The sequence below is a fragment of the Macaca fascicularis genome, chromosome 15 (genome assembly GCF_037993035.2).
Source record: "Macaca fascicularis isolate 582-1 chromosome 15, T2T-MFA8v1.1".
Lineage (NCBI taxonomy): Eukaryota > Metazoa > Chordata > Mammalia > Primates > Cercopithecidae > Macaca > Macaca fascicularis.
Window position 1 is genome coordinate 125590075 of NC_088389.1, and position 15448 is coordinate 125605522.

Below are 15448 nucleotides of genomic sequence, written 5' to 3' on the forward strand. Positions count from 1 at the left end.
AATTTGTCTTATGCATAGTTAGCAGCCAAGCCATTAAACATCCTGAGATGTGAAGGGCTGGAAGGGTGATTTATCAAGGTAAAATATATTACATTGTTTCGTTTCGTAGTTCTTAAAAAAATCCTCATATGACTCTTTCTTAGTCTCTCCAGTTTGGAAAATTTTTATGTAAAATGTCCATTATTCTAAATACATCTTACTAGAGGTTAAAGGACCAGACAGCACCAGCATAGGATTAAAGTGACTTCGAGTGTGGTGGGAGGTCCATTGTTGGGAACACTGAAGAACTCAAGATGCACTTCTTCCCTTATGAGATATGGAGTCGTTCTGTTTTTATTTCATCAAAACAATATAAGTAATCAAGTGACAGAGATACATCAGAAATGATGTCAGCAGGCAGTCAGATGCCCAGAGTCACCGCCTGGAAAGTGCTGTTAGAAGCTCAAGGCCTCTGATTCCTCTGGGCTTGGTCACTGATGGAGAAGCTGACACAATTAAACCACTTTATTTTAATAGAGCTGCTTCCTATTATACCCGTGAGTATGTGCGTCACATCGTCCCAATATGTATCTTTTATAAATTTATTTGATAATGAAAGAAATAGAGGCACATACAGATGAGGAAAATGCAGATGAGTTTAGAAAGATAAAGATCCAGACAGTTTGGCCCCATGCTTGTGTTGATGTAAAAAATGGTTTTAACAACTAAAGAGTCATTGCTTACATGTACACTTTTAGGCATGACGTCACAAAAGTTTGGCCAGCAGTTCTCCCCATATGCTTTCTCTTAGAGTCTGAGTTCTGGCTCAGTACATTGTTACACAGGTCCAACTCCTCAAATCGGAGCAAACATGCAGTAATGCAAATTTCAGTTAAAAGTGTATGCACATAAAAGACGCGTCTGCTTTGCCCCTTGCTGCTGGCCTCTGCCGCCCAGTGATGCCTCTCATTTGCCTGTTTCTGCTCAGCAGACGCCGCGTGGACCGTGGTGCGGCACGGCGGCCCCGACGCGGTGACCGTCCGAGGTGCCCCCAGCGGCCACCCGCGCTCGGCTGTGTCCTTCGCGTACGCGGCGGGCGCGGGGCAGCTGCGGGCCGCGGTGAGCCTGGCGGAGCGCTGCGAGCAGCGGCTGGCTCTGCGCTGCGGGACCGCGCGGCGCCCGGACTCACGAGGTAAGCGCCCCGGCTGGAGGCTACGGGGGCGCGTGGGGCCGGGGCGCGGCGCTCGGGCTGCGAGATGCCTTTCCAGGGAGAAAAGGCCAGGGTCACTCCCGTGGCGCGTAGTTCAAAGGCCTGACCGCTCGCTCCTTCTCTTCCCGCTCTTGATTGGGCAAAAGAGCAATTGAGCGCCTTCTTGACCGCTGAGAGACGTTGAGCGTTCATATGCAGGATTAGTGAGTGACTTGTCCTTTTGTAATTCAGGGAAATTTTGCTAATAACTTATGACTTAGCTTTCCATTCACACTGAGGGGATAATGGCTGTAGGGCAGGTTGGGTATAGCAGAGTTCTTCATGAAGACCAGTGGGAACCAGTAACCTCCTTACTCTTCTCAAAAGTCTTCCTCTGAATCTACCTGGAACGTTTGTTTCCTTCCTTTAGATTATCTGAGTATGCCTTTCCTGAGCCCCGCTACTCTCACTGTGGTCTAGGGTGAAATAATTACTAGTGTTATTAAAAACTTTTTTCAGTGGGTGTCTCATTTTTTTGAAATTATGTCTTGAGAAATGTATACCTTAATCTTCATAAATGGAAGTAATGTTTTGGAAACTCTGCAGTGAGCTGTGATTGCTTCACTGCCCTCCAGCTTGGGCAGCAAAGCAACACCTTGTCTTAAAAAAACAAACAAAAACAGTGTATGTCGGTAGCATAATAAAGCCACTTTAATTTCACTCTTAAATTTTCAATACAAAATCTTTTGTTAAGTTGAAAGTGGTGTATGAGTGTCATATGAAGGTGGTTTGCGCTGATCCACTAACCCATACCTGCATTGCCTTCCCTAATCCGTCCTGGCCAGTCAGCCCCTGGAATATGCCAGACCATTTCCTCTGCCTGGATTCGCCTCTCTGTCGCCCAGGCTGAAGTGCAGTGTCACGATCTTTGCTCACTGCAACGCCCCCCGCCCCCATCCTGGATTCAAGCCATTCTCCTACCTCAGCCTCCGTAATAGCTGGGAATACAGGCGTGTGCCGCCACGCCCGGCTAATGTTTGTATTTTTAGTAGAGACGAGGTTTCACCGTGTTGGTCAGGATGTTCTTGAACTCCTGACCTCAGGTGATCCGCCTGCCTCAGCCTCCAAAAGTGCTGGGATTACAGGCGTGAGCCACCACGCCCGGCCCTCACACTCTTAAATCTTACCCACTGTGCTAGACCTCCCTTCCCGGGGTGATCCCTCTCTCTTTTGGATGCCTGCCAGCCAATTTGGTTTAGTAGAAAGAGCAAAGGTCTCGTTGCATTCCAAGTTTGAAGTTCAAATGCTAAGTCTGTCACTTAGCAGCTATGGAAATTTTGGCCATTCCTTAATCTTTCTCAGACTCTGTTTCCTCTTTGATGAAATGGATCCTGTAGTACTGATCTCATGGGGTTTCTTTTATAAATGAGATAGCTTACATAAGTTCAGTAAGTAAGAAACTCTCCTTCCCAGTTCTCCAGTTTTTTAAAGTTGGCATTCCAAAACTTAATTGTTTGTTAGTTCGTTGTTATTGAATGAAGTGTAGCCTTGGATTTGGCATTGTTTTAAAAAAATCACCAGGTAATCTTTTGGAAACTACTGGGCTAGGGGCTAAAATAACACAAGAAATGGAATATTCTACTCCCGTCAGTGGTAATTTCCCTATTTCTCCTCTTTTGAAAAGATAATATATTTCAAAAAAAATTTTTTTTGAGATAATTGTAGATTTACATACACTTGTGAGAAGTAAAAGAGAGAACCCAAGTAACCGTTAAGCAGTTCCCCCACCCCAAGGTGACATCTTGTAGAAGTATAGTGTAGTGCAATATCAGAGCCAGAATCTTGACATCCATACAGTCAAGATACACAGTATTTCCATCAGCACAAGAATTCCTCCTACTGGCCAGGCGCGGTGGCTCAAGCCTGTAATCCTAGCACTTTGGGAGACTGAGGCAGGTGGATCACGAGGTCAGGAGATCGAGATCATCCTGGCTAACACGGTGGAAACCCTGTCTCTACTAAAAATACAAAAAATTAGCCAGGCGTGGTGGTGGCGCCTGTAGTGCAAGCTACTTGGGAGGCTGAGGCAGGAGAATGTTGTGAACCCGGGAGGTGGAGCTTGCAGTGAGCCGAGATCCCACCACTGCACTCCAGCCTGGGTGACAGAGCGAGAATATGTCTCAAAAAAAAAGAATTCCTCCTATTGCTTGTTAATAACCACTAATGTGTTCTTCATTTCTATGGATTTTTTTAAATTTCAAGAATGTTATGTAAACGAAATTATATAGTATGTACTCTTTGTGATTGAGTTTTTTCATTCTATGTAATCTCTTGTAGATTCATTTGCATAATTGTGTATGTCAGTAATTTGTTCCTTTTCATTGCTGATTAGTAATTGGTGGCATGGATATACCAGAGTTTATTCACTCATTGAAGGGCATCTGGGTTGTTTGTTTACAGTTTGGGGCTATTATGAATAAAGTTTCTATGAACATTGTATACAGGTTTGTATGAACATAAGTTTTCATTTCTCTGGAATTAATGCCCCAAAGTGCAATTGGTGGGTCATATGGTAATTGCATACTTAGCTTTATAAAAAGCTACCAAATTGTCTTCTAGAATGCTTGTACCATTCCCACCAACAGTGTATGAGGATTTCATTTCCTCCACATCCTCATCAGCATTTGGTGTTACGACCATTTTTTATTTTAGCTATTCTGATAAGTGTGTAGTAATATCTTTATTGTGGTTTTAATTTGTGTCTCCCTGATGTCTAATAATATTGAGCATGTTTTATATGCTTATTTGCCATATGTATATCCTTTTCAGTGAGATAGATGTCTGTGAATGTGTTTTTGTTGTTCCATTTTCTAATTGAATCATTTGGATTTGTTTGTTTTGTTACTGTTGAATTTTCAGTTCTTTATATATTCTAGATACTAGCCCTGTGTTGGATATGTGATTTGCAAATATTTTTTCAAAAGTTTTAATTTTGATGAGGTTCAGTTTATCATGTTTTCCTTTTACGGATTGTACACATCATGTCAATTCTAAAAATTCTTTACCTAACCCTAAATTCCAATTCCAAAGATTTTTGAAATTTTTTCCTAAAAGTTTTATAGTTTTACCTTTTACTTTTAATTCCATGCCCTATTTTGGGACACACTTTATATAAGCTGTGAGAGTTGATTCTCTCTCACTCTCTCTGACTATGAATGTTCAGTTGCTCCGGAACCATTTGTTGAAAAGGCTTTCCTTCCTGCATTGATTACATTTTAAATAGTGTTAAAAATTGGTTGAACTTTGTATTTTTAGTAGAGACGGGGTTTCACCGTGTTACTCGGGAGGCTGAGGCAGGAGAATGGCGTAAACCCGGGAGGCGGAGCTTGCAGTGAGCTGAGATCCGGCCACTGCACTCCAGCCTGGGTGACAGAGCAAGACTCCGTCTCAAAAAAAAAAAAAAAAAAAAAAAAAAATTGGTTGAACTTACTTGTGTGGTGGGTCTGTTTCTGCATTCTTTATCTGTTTCATTAATTTGTATCCCTCCACCAATATCACCCTGACTTGAACATAGTACCTGTATAGCAGGGTTGACTTATTCCTCCTGCTTTATTCTTCTTTTTCAAGATTCTTTTAAGTAAGTCTGCAACTTTCCTCATTCTGTATAAATTTTATAATAAATTTGTTTATGTCTACAAATGTCTACAAATGTCTTGCTAGAATTTTTATGGGCGTGACATTAAACATAATAGCTCAATGTAGGGAAAATTGGTGTTTTACTATTTTGAGTCTTCCAATCCATGAACATGAGATATCTTTCCCTTTATTTGGATCTTTGATTTCTTGCCTCAGCATTTTGTAATTTTTAGCATCCAGAGATTATATGTTTTATAAGTATGCTTAGGCATTTATTTAGTTTCTTGATTGATTGTAAGTGCTGTTGTGCTTTAAATTTCTGTTTACATATGTTTGTTGTTAGAATATAGAAATGTAATTAACTGTTCCATACTAATCTTATATCCTCTTACTTTTTTGAACTTAATTTTTTTTAGATTCCTTGAGATTTTCTATATGGGAAATTATGTCATCTGCAAGTAGAGTCAGCTTTATTTCTTCCTTGTCAATCTGTATGGAGTTAATTTATTTTTCTTGCTTTACTGTAATACCTACATTTTCAGTACTAGGTTGAACTAGAGTGATGAGGGCAGACATCCTTGCCTTGCTTCCTGTCTTAGGGGAAAAGCATTCATTCTTTTTTCCCACGTTATGTTGAGGTAGTTCCCTTTTATTCCTGGTTGGCTGACAGGTTTTATTTTGAAAGGACATTGGATTTTTGTCAAATGTCTTTTCTGTGTCAGTTGGTATTAAAATATTGTATTTCTTCTTTTGTCTGTTGACATACTGAATCAGCTTTGCATAACTAGAGCAACTCCTATTGGCCATAATTTATAATTCAAAAAATACATTTCAAATATGTTTGGTTTGTTAATATTTTATTGAATATTTTTGCATTCACATTCATAAGAGATATTGATATGCAGTTTTCTTTTCTCATATTGTCTTTATCTGGTTTCAGTATCAGGACAATACTGCCTACATAAAGTAAATTTGGTAGCATTCTCTAGTCTCCTGTTTTCTGGAAGAGATTATGTAAAATCAACTTTAATTTTTCTTTAAACATTTGGTAGAATTCTGCAGTAAGGCCCGGCAGGGTGGCTCACACCTGTGATCCCAGCACTTTGGGAGGCTAAGGCAGATGGATCACTTGAGGGCAGGAGTTCGAGACCCACCTGGCCAACATGGTGAAACCGCGTCTCCACTAAAAATACAAAAATCAGCTGGGTGGGGCGGCGCATGCCTATAATCCCAACTACTCAGGAAGCTGAGGCAGGAGAATCGCTTAAACTTGGGAGGCAGAGGTTGTAATCACACCACTGCACTCCAGCCTGGGCAACAGAACGAGACTTCATCTCAAAAAAAAAAAAAAATTCTCCAGTAAAACCATCTGGGCCAAGAGATTTTTTTTTTCAGTCATTTTAAATTATGAATTCAATTTTCTTAAGAGTTATAATTACTTAAATTACCTATTTCATGTTAGGTGAATTGTGGTAGTTTGTACTTTTTCAGAAATTTGTCCATTAATCTAAATTGTCAAGTTGATTTGTGTGGAATTATTTATAGTATTTTCTTATTATTCGTTTGATGTCTGCAGCATCTGTAGTGATAGCCACTTAAATTTCTCATATTCGTAGTTTGTCTCATCTTTTTTAATCTGTCAGTCTTGATAGTTTTTCAGTCTTACTGTTTTTTAGAACTAGATTTTCATTTCATGATTTTCTCTTATTTTTCTGTTTCAAATTTTATTGACATCTGCTCTTTGTTATCTCCTTCCTTCAGCTTGTATGAGTTAATTTTATTTTATTTTCTAGTTTCTAGAGGTAAGAACTTACATTATTGGCTTTAGGGCTTTCTTCTTTCCTAATGTAAGCATTTACTGCTAAATTTTCCCTATCAACACAGTTTTACCTACATTTCACATATTTTGATAAGTTGTATTCTCATTTTCATTTAGTTTTTCATGTAGTTTCATTTTCATTTAGGTATTTTAATAAATTTCTCTGAAGCATATTCTTTGACCTATAGCTTATTTAGAAGTGTATTTTTAAAAATTTCTAAGTGTTTGGAGATTTCCGTTTTGTCTTTCTGGTATTGATTTCCAGTTTGATTCCATTATGCTTAGAGAATATACTTTGTGTGATTTTAGTTCTTTTAAATATGTCGAGGTTTGTTTTGTTCCCCGGGATATGGTCTGTCTTCTAAATGTCTCATGGACATTTGAAAAAAAGGTATATTCTGCTATTCTTAAGTTGAGTATTCTGTATGTATTTCAATGAGATCCTGTTGGTTGATTATGTTGTTCAGATCTTCTATGTCCTTCCTGACTTTTTGTCCAGTAGTTCTATCAGTTGCTAAGAGAGACATTTTGAAATCTGTACTATAATTGTGGATCTGTTTATTTTTCCATTCCGCTCCATCAGTTTTCTTATATTAATAGGCTTTATATTTTTGAGCAATTTTAAGTTTACATAAAAATTGAGCAGAAAGTACTAAAAGCATATGATTTTTATTCTTTAGCTTGTTGATCTGATGGACTATATTAGTTAATTTTTAAATGTTAAAGGCATATATAGAGTAAATCCCACTTGGTTGTGGTATTTATTTTTAGACATTGTTGGGTTCAATTTGCTAATATTTTTTAAGGATTTCTTCATCCATGTTCAGGAGAGAAATTTGTTTGCAGTTTACTTTTTTGTAAGGTTTTGCTGGTTTGGGTATTAGGGTAATGCTGGCCCATGGAATGAGTTAAGAAATAGTCACTCTGCTTCTTTTTTCTGCAACAGATTGTGGAAAATTGGTATCATTTATTTCTCCAGTGTTGATAGAATTCACCAGTGAATCATCTAGGCTTGGTACCTTCTGTTTGAGAAGGTTATTAATTACTGGCTTAGTTAAAATTTTTTTTTTCTCTTGAAACTTTCTCTTTCACCATGTTTTGTTATTTAGAAATGTGTTTTTAAATTTTTTGGTATTTGAGGATATTTCAGTTCTCTTTCTGCTATTATTAGTTTAATTTCATTGTGATTCAGGAACATACCTTTTATGATTTCTATTCTTTTAAATTTGGTAAAGTGTTCTGTGGCCTAGAATGTGATTTAACTTAATGAATTGTGCATTTGTCTTTGAGAGCAGTGTGTATTCTGCGGTGTCTGAATAAAGTATTCTGTAACACTAATTGAATTCTAAAGTATTCAGTTAGATCCAGTTGACTGATGGTGCTGGTCAGTTCAAATCTATCCTTAATGATTTTCTTCCTGCTAAGTCTGTCACTTACTCATAGAGGGGTGTTGAAGTCTCCAGTGGTAGTAATGGATGTGTCTCTCTGTCCTTGCAGTTCTATAGTTTTCCCCTAATATATTTTGACTCTTCTGTTGCTAGATATATACACAGTATTATTATATCTTCTTGTTATATTAACCCCTTTATTATCGTGTAATGCCCTTTTTCATCTCTGATAATTTTCCTTGCTCTGCAGTTGGCTTTGTCTAAAATTAATTTAGATACTCTGGCTTTCTTTTGGTTAGTGTTAGTATGGTATATCTTTCTCTAGCTCTTTAAATCTACTTGCTATTTTATATTTAAGGAGGATTTCAGTAGACAACATATAGGTGGATCAAGGTTTTTGTTGTTGTTGTTGCTGTTCACTCTGACAGCCTCTGTCTTAATTGGCATATTCAGACTGTTTACATTTAAAGTGATTATTGGTACTTGGATTAATATTTGACATACTGTAACTCTTTTTTATTTGTTGCCCTTGTTTCTTCTTTTTTTCCTGAATTCCTCTCTCATATTTTTTTGTTTTAATTGAGCATTTTATATGATTCTGTATCCTCACTTCTCTGAGAATATTAATTACATTTCTTTGTAATTGTTTTAGTGGTAGCCTTTGAGTATGAAATATAAATTATAACAATCTACTTTCAAATTACAATATTCCACTTCATTAATGGTGCTGGTACTTTATAACACAGTATTTCCAATCCTTCTGTCTTATTTTGTATTACATTGCTATCATTCATTTTACTTATTCATAAGCCATAATCACCTAATACAGTTAGTATTATTTAGAACTAACTGTTACCTATTACATCAATTAAGAAGAAGACACTAGATTTTATTTTAAATTTATTTATTTCTTCTCTAATGCTCCTACCTTTTTATGTATTTCTGAGTTTTTGACCTTTATTGTTTATCTCTTCTCTGAGGAACTTCTATTAACACGACTTACCAGGTAGGTCTACTGGAGAAAGATTTCCTCAATTTCTATTTGTCTAAGACAGTCTTTACTTCTACTTTACTATTTAGGATAATTTTACTGGATATAGAATTCTATATTAGTGTGTGTTTTCTCTCAACAGTTTAAATATTTTACTTCACTTTCTTCTTGCTTGCATGGTTTCTTAAGAGAAATCTGACATAATTCTCATTCTTGCTCCTATATAGGTATTTTATTTTACTCTGGTTTATTTCAATATTTTATTTTTAAAATATTTTAATTTTAAGAAAGTCTTTGATTTTTTGCATTTTGAATATGAGATTCCTAGGTAACCTGCTTGGTGTTTGCTGAAATTCCTGAACCTATGGTTTCATGTCTGTCATTAATTTTGAAACATTCTCAACTGTCATTATTTTAAATATTCTGGTTCTCACTCCCTTCTATTTTTGGTATTTCCATTATGGGTTACATAGGTTACACCGTTTGAAATTGTCCAACAGGGCTGGGCGCAGTGGATCATGCCTGTAATCTCAGCACTTTGGGAGGCCGAGGCGGGCGGATCATGAGGTCAGGAGATCGATACCATCCTAGCTAACATGGTGAAAACCCGTCTCTGTATTTTTTGTAAAAATACAAAAAATTAGCTGGGCGTGGTGGCGGGCGCCTGTAGTCCCAGCTACTCGGGAGGCCAAGGCAGGAGAATGATGTGAACCCGGGAGGTGGCACTTGCAGTGAGCCGAGATCGTCCCACTGCACTCTAGTCTGGGCGACAGAGTGAGACTCTGTCTCAAAAAAGAAAAAAATTGTCCAGTGGGTTTTGGATATTAAGTTTCATTTTTCATTCTTTTTATCTTTGTGTTTAATGGAAAATTTTTATTGACATCTCTTCAAACTCACTGATTCTTTCCTCACCACTTCCCAGTCTTTCTGAGAGATTTCATATCTTTGTTTATAATACCTATCTGTTCTTGCATGTTGCCCTCACTTTTTCAACATAGAGCCCTTAGCATATTGATTATTATTTCAAATTCCTTACCCGATATTTCAAAATCTGTTATATCTGCATGTTTGCTTGATTTGTGTCATAAGATTGTATTGTTTGGCTTTAGCATACCTTGCAATTTTCTGTTGAAAGCCAGACATGTTGTATTGGCAAAGGAACTGAGGTAAGGAGGCCTTTAAAGTAAGGTTTTATGTTTATCTGGTTAGTAGGTAGGCTGTGTTTGCTCTATGTATAACTGTGGTGTCACAGGCTAAATTTTCCACTAAGATTCTTTTATTTTTCTTTCTTCCGTTTTATTTGAGTTTCCCTAGAGACTCTGTCTTAAATAGGGTCTAAAATTGACAGCTTTTTCATTTTTAGTCTCCTGTTACTATACAGGTAACTTACTGATGTGATGGTAAGGTGTGAGGAGGGGAGAAGCATCCTATATTCTTTTTTTTTTTTTTTTTTTGAGACGGAATCTCGCTCTGTCGCCCAGGCTGGAGTGCAGTGGCGCGATCTCGTCTCACTGCAAGCTCTGCCTCCCGGGTTCATACCATTCTCCTGCCTCAGCCTCCCGAATAGCTGGGACTACAGGTGCCCGCCACCACACCCGGCTAATTTTTTGTTATTTTTAGTAGAGATGGGGTTTCACCGTGTTAACCAGGATGGTCTCCATCTCCTGACCTCATGATCCCCCCACCTCGGCCTCCTAGAGTGCTGGGATTACAGGCCTGAGCCACCGTGCCCGGCCAAAGCATCCTATACTCTTATGATTATGTCAGTCTTGTAGAGAACCTGTCTTCCTGGACTGTGAGCTTCCGAGTGCTTCTCAGCTTCCTTCCCCTTCCCTTGGGTGGGAAAAGAAGGGTAGAGGGGGCTGGTGCGGGGTATTTCCACTCCCCTAGGTGGTTTAGGCTCTAGTAAGCTAGTTTTTGGGGGGATTAGAATGTTGTTAAGGAGAACATAATGTTCTGCCCTTATTTCAAAAATGTTTACTCCTTCCCTCCCCCTGCTGGAGACATAGGAGCATTCTTTTCCTATCTTTATTCTGAGAACTTGCTGGGGCTCTTCCTGGAGATAAAACTCATGAAGGTGTGTTGACCCTCTGAGGCTTATCCCCCACTCTAGGAGTTTTTAATCTCTGTAGCTTGTCCTTGCTTGGTATCCACCAATTGCTCAATTACATTGTAAGTGCTTTTTCCAGACTCCACCATCTGCTTTGGCTCCATTAGCTGTGATCCTGTTTTCACTTGTCTCTGCAGCTTTAGGAGTAATGTTTGCCCTATGACTTTAACTCTCTAATGGATCTAAGAAGAATTGTTTATTTTTAGTTAGTTCAGCTTTTCTCTTGTTGTGAGAATGGGAGTGATGACTTCCAGACACTTAGAGTCATGTCAGATTGGAAACCCGGAAGTCTCAATTTTTGCTTCATTTTTTAAGGGTCGATTGTTTCTTACATATGCATTTATGTCTTCCTGGTGACTGTTTTTTTTTAAAACAAATCATTATGTAATGTCCCTGTTTGCTTCTAGTATTTTTGATCTGAAGTTTGTTTTATGAGATAACCATTCTGCTTTCTCTCAAAGTTAATTTTGGAGAGTATTTTTTCCATCCTTTTGCTTTTAACCTACCTATGTTTATTTCGAAGTGAGTTTCTTATAAATTTCTAGTTGTGTTATTTTTTTTCAGTTCACTTTGCCAATGTCTAACTTTTGTTATATTTTAACCATTTACATTTAATTTTTATAATCTTCTTACTGATTGCTTGATATTATAGTGTACATATGTGACTTATCACAGTCAACTTAAATATTTTCACTCGTATAATGAAATATGGAATCCTTATTTCTATTTGGGTCCTTTATCTTCCCCACTTCTATATATCATTGTCTTGAGTATCATATGGTATTACAATTTTTGTGTCAATTATCATATGTCATTTCAAAAATTAATGATAAGGATAGTCTATTACATTTACCCATATTTCTTCTCTTTTCATTTTTTTCCTGATGTTCCAAGAATCCTTCGTTATAATTTCTTTCCCTTTTGAAAAACCTCCTTTAGCCATTCTTTAGGGAATGTCTGCTAGCGACAAATTATTTTAGTTTTCTTTTGTGTTAAAAAGGTTTTATTTCCATTTTATTCTTGAAGGATAGTTTCTCTGGATATAGAATTTATAGTTGACAATTCTTTTCTATCAGCCCTGAAAAAATTATGCCATTCCTTCTGGTTCTATAATTTCAGATGAGTAATCTACTATCATTCAAATTAGGGTTCTTTTACAGGTAATGTGTTCTTCTCTCAGGCTGCTTTCAAGATTTTTTTGTTTTGTTTCCAGTAAGTTCAATTATGATAGATCTTGGTGTGGATATTTTTGGGTTTAACCTTTTTTGGACTTACATAGCTTCTTAAATCTGTGGGTTAATATGTTTTACCTTATGTGGGAAGTTTATAGCCAGTATTTTTTTGGTACTCTTTCAGCACACTTTCTTCTCTCTTTTTGAGATTCTGATATTGTCTGATAGGACCCTATGGCTCAGTTCTTTTTATATTCAGTCTGTTTTCTCTTTTTTGGTCAGGTTAGATAAAGCCTATTGATGGGTCCTAAAGTTCAGTGATTCTGTCCTCTGTATTTTCACTCTATTCTTGAGCTGATTCAGCATTTTTTTAAAAGTTATGTTACTGTATTTTCCAGTCCCGGGGTCCTAACCTTCCTCTTTCTACCTTTCAGAATCCTCTTCGGTTGTCTTCTGTATTATTTCCAGAATGTATCATTATCCTTGGTGGAAATAGCAGGGATAGACAAGTCTACAAGATCTTTTATCAGTCTAGAAGTTCCCCCCTTACATCTTTTTGTTACTGTTTCTAAAAAATATATTTTTACTACTTTATGGGAAATATGGGAGATTTAGATGTAAATTTACATTTGTACATTAGGATAGAATGAGTGTTTTGCTCTTTAATCTGCGAGAGTTTAATGGTGAAGTTGATAATTTTTAAAGTGGCATTCTAAGAAGAGTATATTAATTTTTGAAATATCTGTTACTTTGTAGTGATAAGCTGTTAGCATATTTTAAAAAGATTCCTGAATACTAATTCCCCTTTAAATTTTCCCAGATTGCTTTTTTTTTTTTTTTTTTTTGGCAGAGGGGCAGGTGGTGGATAGCGGTGGTGGTCATGAATGCAGAGATCTTATCTATGAATGAGTTATAATTGAGTTGTAATAAACAGTAAGGTGGAAGCTAAGTTCCAGATCTCAATTCATATTCCAATGGTAACAACCTATTGAAATTTGAAAAACAGCACCAAATGACCAAGCATGTTTAAAAAACTGGTTGAGTTTATCCAGTTTCATTTTCCTCATGCCCTAATTTGTGACGACTGCAACATGTGGCTCCTGACCCCCTTCCTTTTTTAAGATAGGTGGCCTGACACCTGCTTTTTAAATTATCCTAACTTTACTGTGATAAGCAGTCCATCACCCCAATCTTCCCCCAACCCTGCGCAACCCCTGGCAGCATCCCTTGTCCTAACATGCAGTTCTGTAGATCTAAGTTAGTGTCTGGCTCTATCATTTAATCCTTGTCAGTGCTGAGGAGGAGGTGCACTCGTCAGAGCTGTAGTTGACCCAGGGCACTTTGTTTCTTTGCATAAGAAACCTCTAACCTCAGAGATGAGAAAAGCCTATCAATGTCATTCCTTAACTTCCAAATAGAGTCAGGACATCCAATGCAAAAAAAAACAAATACCTCCAAAAATTCATAAGTCCTGAAAGAGAGTACCACATCTTTCCAAATGTGTAATATACAGGTAGCAAAAAAGATGGGATGAGATAAATCAGTGTCTTTGTATAATATTAAACTTTCTCAATGAACATTTCATAATTTCAAATACATCTTATCTTTAGTGTGCAAATTACTCTGATATTTATTTTAATGGTGAATGTTTTTTGAATGTTATTTCTATAGAAAGTATACATCACATGCAACTGACTGATTTCTAATAGAAGAAAAATAGATGGGAATCATTTAAGCCTGGATATTGAAATATTGGGGGGGAAACATTGGTTAGCATGCTTAAAGAAACATCTTTGTTTCAGAGGTAAAATATAAGTTTTTAAGTGTAGTCTCATCTTCTCTCTGTCTCTCACGCACACATACTTTACACCTGGGAGTAAAGGGAGTTACATGGGGAGGGTGGTAGTGAGGGACAAAGTAGATGTCATCTTTCTCATGCTTGTCTTTCAGATGGAACCCCACTGAGCTGGTGGGTTGGAAGAACCAATGAAACACACACTTACTGGGGAGGTTCTCTGCCTGATGCTCAAAAGTGTACTTGTGGATTAGAGGGGAACTGCATTGATTCTCAGTATTACTGCAACTGTGATGCTGGCCGGAATGAATGGTGATTTCCATATGATTTCCCTGTACAAAAATGTGGTTTTTATTCTTTAATTATGCATAGTTAATTAAATGTCAGACAAACTGATACAATAAGGTAACTAGATTAAAGTATGTTCAAGCAAGCTGAAATACAAGTTTTGATGAAATATGATCAGTTAATCTAAGGACTAAATTTTATGACAGAAGATTTACTAGTTCATTGTGAATACTATATAATGTGTTTTTTATTTTTCCTAAAATAGAAACAGCTGGTAAGTTTTCCACTCACTGGAAATCAAGTATCATTCTCTGGGAAGTTTAGTTTAGTTAATTAATTAACCTAGTATTCATGTGGCAATTCAAAAAGCAAATTCCTCCAAATCTTTGTCTTAAATTGATTTGGGATATAATGCTGCATATTCTATCATTCTTTTAGAAATTAGCGTTAATATTAACACCATAAACTCTGAGAGGTCCTGCGTAAAAGGACTGTTTATTTTGTAGAAGCAACAATTTCCCACACTCATTGACATCTTCTTTAGTGCAATAGCAAAGCTTCAAGCACCAAGTGTTCTGTAGACCACACTTTGAAACAACTAACATAGAATTTCAGGAGTTTGAAAGTTACATTGTATGCTTTCTTTTGAGCAGAAAAACATTTCTCATGTAGATTGCAGTGCCTCTTTTTCAGAAGTTCTTTTTGAGGTTATTCTTGAAATGCATTTTGGTTTTCTTTTAATTTGTAATATGTAAACGTTTTCAATCTTTGGGTTTATGTCAGCAACTTAAAAAGCATTGTCATAAAACAACTAGATCATGTAGAGTACATGCTTTAGAAAAAAACTTAAGCCAGGCACTGTGGCTCACACCTGTAATCACAGCACTTTGGGGAGGCCAAGGCGGGTGGATCACCTGAGGTCAGGAGGTTGAGAACAGTCTGGCCACTGCGGCAAAACCCCGTCTCCACTGAAAATACAAAAATTAGCTGGGTGTGGCGGTGTGTGCCTGTAGTCCCAGCTACTCAGGCTGAGACAGGAGAATTGCTTAACCGGGGAGGTGGAGGTTGCAGTGAGCCGATA

General features: G+C 37.2%; 1 protein-coding gene across 6 annotated transcripts in view; it reads left to right on the forward strand.

Moving 5' to 3' along the window:
• LOC102147301 (contactin-associated protein-like 3) overlaps positions 1-15448 on the forward strand; it is a 235753-nt gene that overhangs the window by 180042 nt on the left and 40263 nt on the right. For 4 of the 6 annotated variants that reach the window (XM_065530846.2, XM_074015786.1, XM_074015787.1 and 1 more), the window contains exons 13-14: positions 968-1171; positions 14235-14391. In XM_065530846.2, the coding sequence (XP_065386918.1) occupies positions 968-1171; positions 14235-14391 (361 nt within the window). The remainder of the gene's footprint in view (positions 1-967; positions 1172-14234; positions 14392-15448) is intronic. The other 2 variants (XM_045372905.3, XM_065530847.2) reach the window with 2 other exon arrangements.